The 12,500-nt window shown below is 47.6% G+C and overlaps 1 protein-coding gene across 1 annotated transcript in view; it reads left to right on the forward strand.

The window, feature by feature from the left end:
• The first annotated feature begins 11,241 nt into the window (after positions 1-11,241).
• The window catches only part of lrrc30a (leucine rich repeat containing 30a), a 2,227-nt gene continuing 968 nt past the window's right edge, over positions 11,242-12,500 (forward strand). The window contains exon 1 of the mRNA XM_082184787.1: positions 11,242-12,228. Within this exon, the coding sequence (XP_082040913.1) occupies positions 11,611-12,228 (618 nt within the window). The 5' untranslated portion in view covers positions 11,242-11,610. The remainder of the gene's footprint in view (positions 12,229-12,500) is intronic.

Genomic DNA, 12,500 nt, shown 5'->3' on the forward strand with positions numbered 1-12,500 from the left:
TCTAACGATACGATGCATCGATACCACACATAAAATATCGATATGGTACCTTTATTTTGACACACTCCACATCCTCACATAACTTTTCTCCGCTGAAATAGACGCCTGACAAGATTGACTGAACCCTTTGTCACAAAAGCCGGTATTTTCCACTGTCAAGGCATCGCGAGTTCATGTTTTACAGCAGAAACGTACTCGGTTACTAACGTAACCTCGGTTCTCTCTAGAAGAGGGAACGAGTACTTGCGTAAGAATATCTTACGCTAGGGGAAAACCTCTTTTCCTCGAGATATTGAAGCCAAAAATTATCCTTAATTTTGTAATAATGTAAAACGCATTGCAGCAGCATGCAGACATGGGCGAGACAGCTCGCGCGCCCATTGGCTGCTCTGCGGCAACTGCACCAGCCTATCGATGGAGGCTCCTCATGACGTCATAACCAATGAGGGCGCTTCGCGCCCAATACGTCATGTCCCGCCGAAATCGGGTGGGGCCAGGGCTATAAATACGGCCCAGAGAGGCTGGTTTGGTCAGTTTTTTCATCGCAGAAGCGAATCAGAACATGACGCATGCACGGCAAGATACGCAAGTACTCGTTCCCTCTTCTAGAGAGAACCGAGGTTACGTTAGTAACCGAGTACGTTCTCTTACGAGAGGTCTCTCGTACTTGCGTAAGAATATCTTACGCTAGGGGAACACAATGTAAAACGCTGTGCGTGCTTGAGACATAACACTAACGTCCCAAGGGCAGGTGCCCGGGGCTCATACAGTGCTTAATCACAAGGGACTCACAGAGAATCCGGGAAGAGGGGCTAGGATAGCATCATTCCTGTAATATTGAGCTCTGATAAGAGCATATTATATCAAGTGTTCCACACAGCCAGGGCGAACTCAGCCTGGACTGGTAAATATGGGGGACTAACGTATTGCCCACAGAAGTATATAGGCGATCAGTGATCGCCGCTCTAGCAGTTTCAGCATCCCGAGCCGATAGCATCGGGCGGGCAATACTGAAAAATTAAACCGAGAGCAACCTAGCTTGCAAAGCGGGAACCTCGAGGTTATAAAACCTTATAAATGTAGACGGGGAGGCCCAGCCTGCCGCCATACAGATATCTTGCAAGGCAATCCCACTGGACCAAGCCCACGACGAGGCCATGCCTCTTGTGGAGTGCGCTTTGACACCTATCGGGCATTGCAGGCCCTTGGATGTGTAAGCTAACGCTATAGCATCAACTATCCATCTGGATAGACTCTGTTTTGACGCAGCTAGTCCCTTAGAACGTCCGCTGAACAAAACAAAGAGCTGCTCCGTCTGTCTGAAAACAGATGAGCGAGACACATAGGCTCTTAACGCCCTGACCGGGCAAAGGAAGCCTGCGTCCCCTTCCTCTTCGGATACCGGCAGGGCCGACAGTGAGATAACCTGTGCCCTAAACGGTGTGTTGAGGGATTTAGGAACATATCCGTGCTTTGGTTTGAGTATGACTCTCGAGTCATTCGGCCCAAACTCCATACACGTCGCGCTTACTGAGAGCGCTTGCAAATCCCCTATGCGCTTCACTGAAGCGAGAGCCAGAAGAAACACTGTTTTGAAAGACAAGAGTTTCAGATCTATTGACTGTATTGGCTCGAATGGGGCACCTTTCATGGCTTCCAGAACCGTGGAAAGGTCCCAAACGGGAACTGAGGGTGGTCTGGGAGGGTTCAGCCTCTTAGCTCCTCTAAGGAAGCGAATGACCAGATCGTTCCTTCCTAATGACTGGCCAAGCGGTGGTTCAGCGAACGCTGCTATGGCCGCCACATAAACTTTGAGCGTGGATGGGGTTCTGCCCTTATCCAGAAGCTCTTGTAAAAAGGAGAGAACCTCCGGCACCCCACAGCGTGAGGGTGAAGTGCCACTCGCTGTACACCAGCTAGTGAACACAGACCATTTTGAGGAATAGAGCCGCCTTGTAGATGGAGCTCTAGCCTGCGTGATCGTGTTTAACACTCCCGCTGGGAGGTTAACGGGTACCCGTTGATGGCCCACACATGTAGGGACCAAAGCTCCGGGCGAGGATGCCAGATCGAGCCGTTCGCCTGCGAGAGGAGATCCCTCCTCACCGGTATCGGCCACGGGGCGGTACTCGTCAGCTGCATCAGGACTGAAAACCAGACTTGGTTTGTCCAAAAAGGGGCGACGAGTAGCACTGGGCATCCGCTCTCCCTGATTCGCTCTAACACCTGGGGTAGGAGCGTGACAGGGGGAAACGCATAGAGCGGGCAGCGGGGCCAGACGTGAGCCAGCGCATCCCTGCTCTTGGAGAAGAATTCCTGACAATGAGCGTTCTCTTGAGACGCAAATAGGTCTATTTCCGCTCTGCCAAATGTCCTCCATAGCATTTTGACTGTCTGTGGATGTAAAGACCATTCCCCTGTCGGCAGATTGTTTCTGGACAGTCTGTCTGGTCCCACATTCAGATGGCCGGGCACATGCGCTGCCCTGAGCGAGCGCAGATTGTGCTGAGCCCAGACCAGGAGGCGATCCGTCAGCCTGTGAAGGATTCTGGATCTGATACCTCCTTGGTGATTTATATAAGCCACCACTGACATGTTGTCCGAACGGACTAAGACGTGGTGTCTTTTTATATGGGGACAAAAACGCCTCAGCGCGTTGTCGACTGCCATCATTTCCAGGCAGTTTATATGCAGAAGCTTTTCCCGTTCTGACCACTGGCCGAATAACGGTCTGCCCTCGAGCAGCGCTCCCCATCCCGAGGTTGAGGCGTCCGTGGACACCACCTTCACACTCGAGGAAGTCCCCAGGCTTACACCTGACCGGTACCAGTCGGTCACTGTCCAAGGTTTCAGAGCTGCGACGCATTTCTGATCGACCTTGATGCGCGCGAGACCGGAGGTCCAAGCTCTGCGCGGCGCGCGCGCTTTCAGCCAGTACTGCAGCGGGCGCATGCGAAGCAGACCCAGCTGAAGCACTGAGGATGCTGAAGCCATGAGACCCAGCATCCTTTGAAATTTTTTGAACGGGACCAAAGCGCCGTGGCGAAAAATCTCTGTCATGCGCTGAATGCTTAGTCTGCGCTGCGGCGACAGCTGTGCTGTCATAGACAGCGAGTCCAGATCTGTGCCCAGAAAAGATCTTTTCTGACTGGGAGACAGCGAACTCTTCGCCCAATTGACTGTGAGACCTAGATTCTCGAGGTGATCGAGTAATATGGTCCTGTGTTCTATGAGCTCCGACTGTGATCGAGCTAGAACCAGCCAATTGTCCAAATAATTCAGCACTCGTATGCCTCGGAGCCTGAGGGGTGCGAGCGCTGCATCCATGCACATCGTGAATACGCGAGGTGCTAGGGAAAGGCCAAATGGAAGGACTGTGTACTGATATGCCTGGCCCTCGAAGGCGAATCTCAAAAATCGCCTGTGACGTGACGCTATTTGTATTTGAAAATAGGCGTCTTTCAGATCTATCGACATGAACCAGTCCCCTTGGCAAATTTGCGAGAGGATTTTCCTGGTCGTGAGCATTCTGAACCGTCGTTTCAGAAGTGCTTTGTTTAGTCGTCTTAGATCTAGAATGGGTCTGAGACCCCCGTCTTTCTTGGGTACCAGAAAATATCTGCTGTACATGCCCCCTTCGCTCTGAGTTTGTGATAAGGGTTCTATAGCCCCTTTTCTCAGTAACTTCGCTATTTCGGCTCGAAGTAGGTGTGCTACTTCCTTTTTCACCGTAGTTTCGATTCGCGCCGCTTTGCGTTGCGGGCGTCGACCAAACTGTAGCGAATAGCCTCTTTCTATAATGCTCAGCACCCACTTCGATACCCCGGGGAGCTCTGCCCACGCTTTCGCGTGAGTGGCTAGGGGTTGAATGATATCTGGGCTCTGATCGCGGCCAAGTGGCGCGCGGAGAGCAACAGTGTGCTGTAACATGAGCGCAGCGTTTGCAGCGTGCGAGACTCGGGGCGCGCTGATCACAGCGGGCAGCCTGCCCGCGCTCAGTTCTCCTGCAGCTGTGTGCTGAGAGAGAGCGAGCGTGGTGAGCCCCGTGGGGTTTAATATGTCTGTGAGCGAATGCGGGCGCGGGACAACGGGCCCATGCATAACGCTGAGAACACCGTCTGTTTGTGCAGACTGTATGTGCGTTGGTTTCGTTTTTACAGAAACCGTGAGACATGTAGCGTGTAGTGTTTGCGGGCACTGGGACGTGGGCACAATTACTACATTTGGTGCACAACCGACATAAGTCGATTTTATTTGTGCGGGCCGTGTGTGGCGGGCCGTGTCTGTGTGTAGGAATGGGCACTGGGCAGTGGGCATTTTTACTACACTCATAACACCATCGGCCGTGGCCGGAATACCAGAAAATACACTCTTTTTGGGATTTATCTGGGTCGCCGTAAAAACGGCGTTTGTGTGCAGGCAAGCGGGCTGTACTGCCGACTTGTTTACTGCTGAATAAGCTGGAACAGTCGCAATTATTGGAACTGAACGAGCGAAAATCTTTGGTGTAAATCCGGCCGCAGCGGGACTTGAACACCGTCGCTTCCGTAAACTGGCTAGGAAGACTTAGAGGCCTCGGGCTTTAACTCAACCTTCGGCCGTGGCCCACGCGGCGGGGGGCGGCGGCCGGCGGAGCGAGAGCGCGGTCTCTGATCCCTGGTCTGTCGGCGCTGTGGGGCGGCGGCAGCTGAGGGTTGCGGCTGGGAGCTGCGAGCAGACGGCTGTTTTGAGCGACCTGCTGCGGAGCTCGAGCGCTTGGGCAGGAAATGTTTCATGGCCTGCGATGTCTTTTGAACTTCGGCGAATCTGTCTGCGAAGTCTTTGACAGAGGATCCGAAGAGGCCAGCGGGGGAGACGGGGGCGTCGAGAAACGCGGAGCGCTCCGAGTCCGGCATCTCCGAGAGCGTAAGCCATAAGTGTCTCTCAGCCACGGTGAGAGAAGCCATATTCCGCCCCATGGCCTGCGCGGCGGACTTTGTGGCGCGAAGGGCGAGATCCGTCGCGCTCCTTAAATCCGTAAGGTTCACAGCTTCCGGTCCTTCCTCGTCCATTTTGCGGAGAAGGTTGGCCTGGAAGATCTGGAGTATGGCCATAGAATGAAGCGCCGAGACAGCCTGCCCGGCGGCGGTATAAGCGCGACCGTGCAGTGACGAGGTGGCGCGGCAGGCTTTTGATGGCAGCGCCGTCTTAGCACGCCGTCCAGCAGAGGGCGGGCAAAGATGGGCGGCTACCGCTTCCTCGACGGGAGGGAGAGAGTGGTATCCTTTGTCCTTAGCACCGTCGACTACGGAGAATGCTGCGGACACGGGAGCACGCACTCTGGCTGAAAAGGGAGCGCTCCAAGACTTAGCTACCTCTTCGTGAAGCTCAGGAAGGAAAGGGGCTGGTCTTGAAGGCTGAGAAGCGCGGTCCCTTTGAAGAAAACAGCCGTCCAGGCGGTTAAGTGCAGGCTGCTGGGGCGTCGACCACTCAAGGCCGAGGCTCTCGACGGCCTGCTCGAGCAGACGCATAAGCTCCGCCTCGATGCTGGCTCTTTTCCCCGAGGAGCGGTGAGAGGGTGGTGCGAGGTCCGCGGAGCTCGACCAATCCTCACTGCCCGAAAGGAGAGAGCAACTGTCGTCCTCCAATCGCACAGCTTCTTCATAGTCCCCCATGGCGGAAGCGGCGGCAGACGGCGGCCGCTGACCGGCGGTGAGAGACTGAGGTGAAGCAGGCGGCGAAGCTAGCGGGCGCACCGGCGAGCTTTCGCGGGATGGAGGAGGTTCAGGGACCCGTTGAGCGCGGCGCTTTTTACGGCGCGGCAGCTCGGCGGGTGAAGGCGCGGGCGCAGCTTCACGAAAAAATGCCCGGCGGCGGCGAAAAAATGCGACTGAAGGCGGCGAGTTGTTGACCGGCAGCTTCAGATGCAGAATAATCCCGCTGGGTGCTTGTAGTCAGACGGCGCGGCTTCCTCTCAGGATCCAGCGATGTGTGAACTCGCTGAAGAGATGAAAAACTGACCAAACCAGCCTCTCTGGGCCGTATTTATAGCCCTGGCCCCACCCGATTTCGGCGGGACATGACGTATTGGGCGCGAAGCGCCCTCATTGGTTATGACGTCATGAGGAGCCTCCATCGATAGGCTGGTGCAGTTGCCGCAGAGCAGCCAATGGGCGCGCGAGCTGTCTCGCCCATGTCTGCATGCTGCTGCAATGTGTTTTACATTATTACAAAATTAAGGATAATTTTTGGCTTCAATATCTCGAGGAAAAGAGGTTTTCCCCTAGCGTAAGATATTCTTACGCAAGTACGAGAGACCTCTCGTAAGAGAACGACAAGCCCCGAAAAGTCTTTTAGCGAGTCAGTGCCCAGTATTCAGGTCAGGTGACAAAGCTGCTTGCTTGTCACTTTGAAAAGACGCGCTAGCTGAGAGGAGTTTCGTCAAAGCTGACTAAAAGTGATCGAGGATGGATTTCAGCGAACTTGATGAACCCGTGATATCTTCTTCGGGGCGTAAAAGGAAAACAAAAGCTGAAACTTTTTCATGGAATCTTGCTAAAACAGCACGTTAGTGGTGAGGGAAAAGCTCACTGTATTGCGTGTATGTTAATCACAACAACAAACAATAAGATTAACGTTACAAAGATTAACCAAGTGTTTTATTATGTATCATAGCAATTACTTGGCTTTGTTAAACTCTGAAACATGAAATGTGGAGTTATCTACTTTTGCCCCCCCCCCCCACCCAAAATATAAAAAATACTTTCAATGAACTTTAATTTGATAAATTACCTGTATTTTTTTTGTTATTATTACTTAAAATCAAAACAACCCAGCTGCAGTTTGATTGATATTCAAATGCACAATATAAAATAAACATGATATATGAAAATGAACAAGAACAGAGTTATCTGTTTTTGCAAATGAACTCTTCTGTTATAGATAACTCCGTTCTTGTTCATTTTCATACATCATGTTTTTTTTTAAACTTGTTACAAACAACTTGTAAATGTCCCAATTGGGAGAGGGTGTGCAATTTTCAAAGAGTTTAATTAAACTTTCATGTTATATATTTTTGCATGTATTAGTGTGAGTTAATAAACGTAACTGGTTGTGTACACTTGGCACATAATATCAAAACCACAAATATCGTATCGCTGGCTGAGAGAATTGATATTGTATCGTATCGTGATGAACTGTCCGATTTACACCCCTACTGGTTAGCGTGCGTGTGCTCTGGTTAGCGTGTGCTCTGGTTAGCGTATGCTCTGGTTAGCGTGTGCTCTGGTTAGCGTGTGCTCTGGTTAGCGTATGCTCTGGTTAGCGTGTGCTCTGGTTAGCGTGTGCTCTGGTTAGCGTGTGTGTGCTCTGGTTAGCGTGTGCTCTGGTTAGCGTGTGCTCTGGTTAGCGTGTGCTCTGGTTAGCGTGTGTGTGCTCTGGTTAGCGTATGCTCTGGTTAGCGTGTGCTCTGGGTAGCGTGTACTCTGGTTAGCGTGTGTGTGCTCTGGTTAGCGTATGCTCTGGTTAGCGTGCGTGTGCTCTGGTTAGCGTGTGTGTGCTCTGGTTAGCGTGTGCTCTGGTTAGCGTATGCTCTGGTTAGCGTGCGTGTGCTCTGGTTAGCGTGTGCTCTGGTTAACGTGCGTCCGCTCTGGTTGGCGTATGCTCTGGTTAGCGTGTGTAACTAGCCTGGCAAGCCAGACCTACATCAAGATGTTAGGTCTGGCAACTCTCCATAGACACGGCTCAATCCGAGGGGCGGGATAAACGGCTGTCTTTCAAATTCCCTCTCCACGCAATAGGGCAGCGCTTCAACCAACCAGAGCGTTTTCCCAACAGCGGAGCTAACGTTAGTTAATAGATTCAGCTTTTGAATCTGGCCGGCAAAACTACGAACACATCTTCCTTTTTTAAGAATGACTTAAGTGCCGTTCTTTGCTCTTTTCTTAAAGAAAAGCTTAACTCCAAGTCCTCCAGAGTCGCGGCCAAAGCCGATTCGAAAGACTGTTCTCCAGCAGCAGACGTCATTCTTTGTTTTCAAGTAGCAGGGAACCGTTGCAACTCTGTCGTCATTATGTTAATCCCGCCCCGCCTACTCTATACACGACGTGATTGGCCTGACCCAATTTAGGTTTTCCAGCACGAAAGTCAACGGAGAGTTGCTAGACTACCCTGGCTGCAAAATAATTTTTGCTGCCGCTAGGGTGCGTCTAGATTTCTAGGCTAGTGTGTAACTGCATTAGTTGTTCTTCTGTCGCGCTCTCATTCCACACTCATTACTAATGGCTTCTTTATAGAGTGTAATAGTAAGTTTCCTCCCCATCGATTCATCATCCTCAGCCACTTCATCTCCCATTTTATCTCCCTTTACTCTTGCACACTTCCACTCTCTCTCTCGCTGCTGCTGGAGAACTCGATGAAGAAATTACAGCTGCGATATTAAACTGTCTCTGGTGAACACTTGCATGCCTTACGCAACGCTTGCCCACCAGCGCGTACAGATCACACTATAAGAGCCGCATGAAGCAGACAAGACTTTCACAAGATGCTCAAATCTCAAAGGCTCGTTCTCAGTTAGTAACCATATTAAACTGTATTCAGTTACATTTCTGGTTAAAGAGTCACTGAAGAAGGAGGAAATTACTTTTTTAAATCACCTAATTTCTAATCGAATATCCCGTTTTCACACAGAAAGAACATTATGAGAGTAAAATGGGTTGTGAAGAGCTTTTCTCAGTTCATTTAGATATTAAATGTAAACTCTCAGAGATAAATGTGTCTGTACACACAACATGATGGGCTCTGCTTGTAATCATACTTCACAATAACTGTGTCTGTGAGTGAAGTGAAAGAATCAGAAGGTTAGATATTCAGAGTTTATTTATATGTCCGCTGGACTTCAGGCTGAAGGTCAAAGGGTCACAAATGAGACGTGATTTTCGTCATGTCCTTTAAGACTTTCAAGAGTCAAACGTCAAATCTATGTTTAGCTGACAGGTACATGTGTTTGCTTTAATTAGGGCACAAACTCTCAGTGTGTTCTTCAGATTCATCAGTATATTTGCGTACGTGTTTGTGCATGTATGCTCAGTAAGGGCCTTTCCTCAGTTGCTTGAGTAAATCCAAATCAATCGGCTGTTTGTAAACCCTGATGTTTCCAGACACACATTTATGAGGAAGTTTTGAACATTCAGAAATAACATTTTCATAATTACCATGTCATAATTACATGTTTTTTAGCATTGGTAATATCAGCTGGTCTATGGAAGCTTGTTTCTGCCACTGAATAATAATAAAATAATAATAAATGCGACTTTTTATTTCGCAATTCTGACTCACAATTTTGAGAAATAAAGTCGCAATTGCAAGATATAAACTCGCAATTCTCGAAAGTTCTCACAATTATGACTTTTATTCTCGCAATTATGACTTTTTTCTCAATTATTACTTTATAACTTGAAATTATTACTTTATATCTCGCAATTATGACTTTATGTCGCAATTATGAATTTATATCTTACAATTATGACTTTTTCTCACAATTCTGAGAAATAAAGTCGCAATTATGACTTTTATTCATATTATTTTACTCTATTATTACTTTATAACTTGAAATTATGACTTTATATATCGCAGTTATGACTTTTTTTCCTCAATTATTACTTTATAACTTGAAATTATGACTTTATATCAAGCAATTATATCTTTATATGTCGCAATTCTGACTATATCTGGGAATTCTGACTTTTTTTCTCGCAATTCTGACTTTTATTCTCGCAATTGTTACTTTATAACTTAAAATTATGACTTTATATTGCGCAATTATGACTTTATATTATGACTTTTTTCTCAATTATTACTTTAAATGACTTTATATAACGCAATTATGACTTTATATGTCGCAATTATGGCTTTATATCTTGCAATTATGACTTTTTCCCTTACAATTCTGAGAAATAAAGTCGCAATTCGGAAAAATAAAGTCGCAAATTGCAAGATATAAACTCACAATTCTCGCAATTCAGACTTTTTTTCTCGCAATTCTGACTTATATTCTCGCAATTCTTTTTTTTATTACAAATTTTACTAACTACTAACTTATTATTCTTTTATTACTTTATAACTTGAAATTATGACTATATCTCACAATTATGACTTTATACCTCACAATTATGACTATATCACGCAACTATGACTTTATATGTCGCAATTATGACTTTTTTCTCACATTTCTGAGATATAGAGTATATAGAGTATAAATAAAGTCGCAATTATTATAGATTTGTTTTATTCAGTGGCAGAAACGAGCTTCCGTACATCTGTCTATCACTGTACGGCTGTAATTGATCTTAAATCATCAAACTCAATATGCTTTAATTCTCTAATGTCATTCTATCGTTGGCTAAATGGCTTTAACACCTTGAGAATGACGTTATGAAACCCAGTCTGAGCCGGTGGTGAAATGCACACACGAACTAAACTCATGTTTGATGCCGTTAATGACGGATCATCCGGACGATACGAGTTCTTGAGAGATTTCCGCCTGAAATAAACACACTTTAGCCACTGAATGAGATGCATGATTTCCCTCTCTGTGATTTCTATTCAGGGTGGAACGCTGCCGATTTCCGATTATTTGGCAGAGAAGCCAAGAAACAAAGCCAAGATCCTCCGAGTCAGACAGATGTCCCACTTAATATTGAACCACGACACCATTTATAACCAGTTAATCCACATCTGTGGCTATTTAATATGCTGAGGAAAGATGAGGAAAGTTGCAGGCTTCAGCTGAACTCTAGCTTTAAATAACATGCCTGGACGCTTCACTGGTTCTGACCAGAGCGTTGAGTGTTTGTTTACATGCGTGAACTGATCTCAGGACAGAAGTGTGTGTTCAAGCTGTCGGGGGATTTGATCTATTAATATCTCAGTGGTTTATGTCAAAGCACCTCCGTTTGTGCTGATAAAGATGTGATAGTGACGCAGGCGGGGTTATTTTAGTATGGTAGATATACTACACCGTAAACACATATTCCAAGTTGTAAATAAAAAGATTATTGGAGACTTTCATGATTTATGTGTTTCTTGTCGGTTCTTATATTGTTCCTCGCTTGCAAGTTGCTTTGGATAAAAGCGTCTGAAAGCGTGCATGTAAAGTTTAAGTGATGTTTAAGTATTTTAGTTTTAGTTAACCCTGAAGCTTTGTATGTGTGTGTGAGAGAGAGAGAGAGAGTGTGTGTGTGTGTGTGTGTGTGTGAGAGAGAGAGAGAGAGAGAGAGAGAGAGAGAGAGAGAGAGAGAGAGAGCTTTAGTGTTAGTGTTAGTTAACCCTGAAAGGATTCTAACTTTATCATTAACAGTTGTCCATTTCATGCTGGACTGTATTCGGGGTCACGGGAGGCATGAGAGTTCAACACCATCATATTTCACCCCAGAAATGTCTGTCCTCGTCTTTCTGCCCACAATCAAGGGTAGTTATCACCAACCCTCGCTGCAAGTGACAGCAGCAACTGGACCAGAGGGTCGTGAAACTCAGTAGGAGTTGCCAAGATATGTTTCCAGTCCACACTGTGTCTCCGGACTGTGTTTGTGACGTGAAGGAGATCTCCGGCAGACGAGGAGAAGACGAGCAGAAATGGGGGGAAAGAAATCCAAGTTCTCGGCAGACGACGACAACGACACGACTCAATCGGCAAGAAAGACTCCCGAGGAAAACCTTCCCAGCGCCGAACGCATTCGCAAACACATGACCACACACTTCGGCTACAACGTTCTCAGCCTGGCTCGCCGTGGGATTCGGGATCCTCCGGAGGATCTGTGGGATCTGACGGATCTACAGAAGCTCAACCTGTCACTCAACTCGCTACGCTCCATTCCCTCGTCTCTCGGATCGCTGGAAAACCTGGTGGTGTTAAATCTGTGGGGGAACCAGCTGACCAGTTTACCACCCGAGATCGGGCGTCTCCGAAACCTAAAGGTGCTTTTCGCATATCGGAATCGGTTAAGCGATGTTCCCGAGGAACTGGGATGCTGCACTAAACTGGAAGTTTTAAGTCTGGCTAATAATCTTCTCACCGGACTCCCGTCAACACTGTCATCCCTCGACGGACTCAAGAAGCTCAACCTGAGCCACAACCTCATCAGTCACATCCCCGGATGCGTTTACGCCATGAAGAGCCTGGTGTTCCTGCAGCTGGCCTGCAACAGACTGGAGAACATCGCGGATCAGATACAAGCGCTGGCCGACTTAAAGGTGACATATTATGCCTCTTTTCACAAGATGTAATATAAATCTGAATGTGTTTCTGAAATTTCAGCTTAAATTCCCCCCAGATCATTTATTACAGCTTGTCAAATTTGAACCTTTTTGTGTGTGAGCAAAAACTCACAGTTTTTGTGTGTGTCCCTTTAAATGCAAATGAGCTTTAGCTCCGCCTCCGTTCAGAAGAGGGCGGAGTCTTTACACGAGCTTCAGAAACTCCGACAATAACAAAACACTCCAATCTCACTCATCCAGAATCCCAG

The sequence above is a fragment of the Leuciscus leuciscus genome (assembly GCF_965113295.1).
Source record: "Leuciscus leuciscus genome assembly, chromosome: 11".
Lineage (NCBI taxonomy): Eukaryota > Metazoa > Chordata > Actinopteri > Cypriniformes > Leuciscidae > Leuciscus > Leuciscus leuciscus.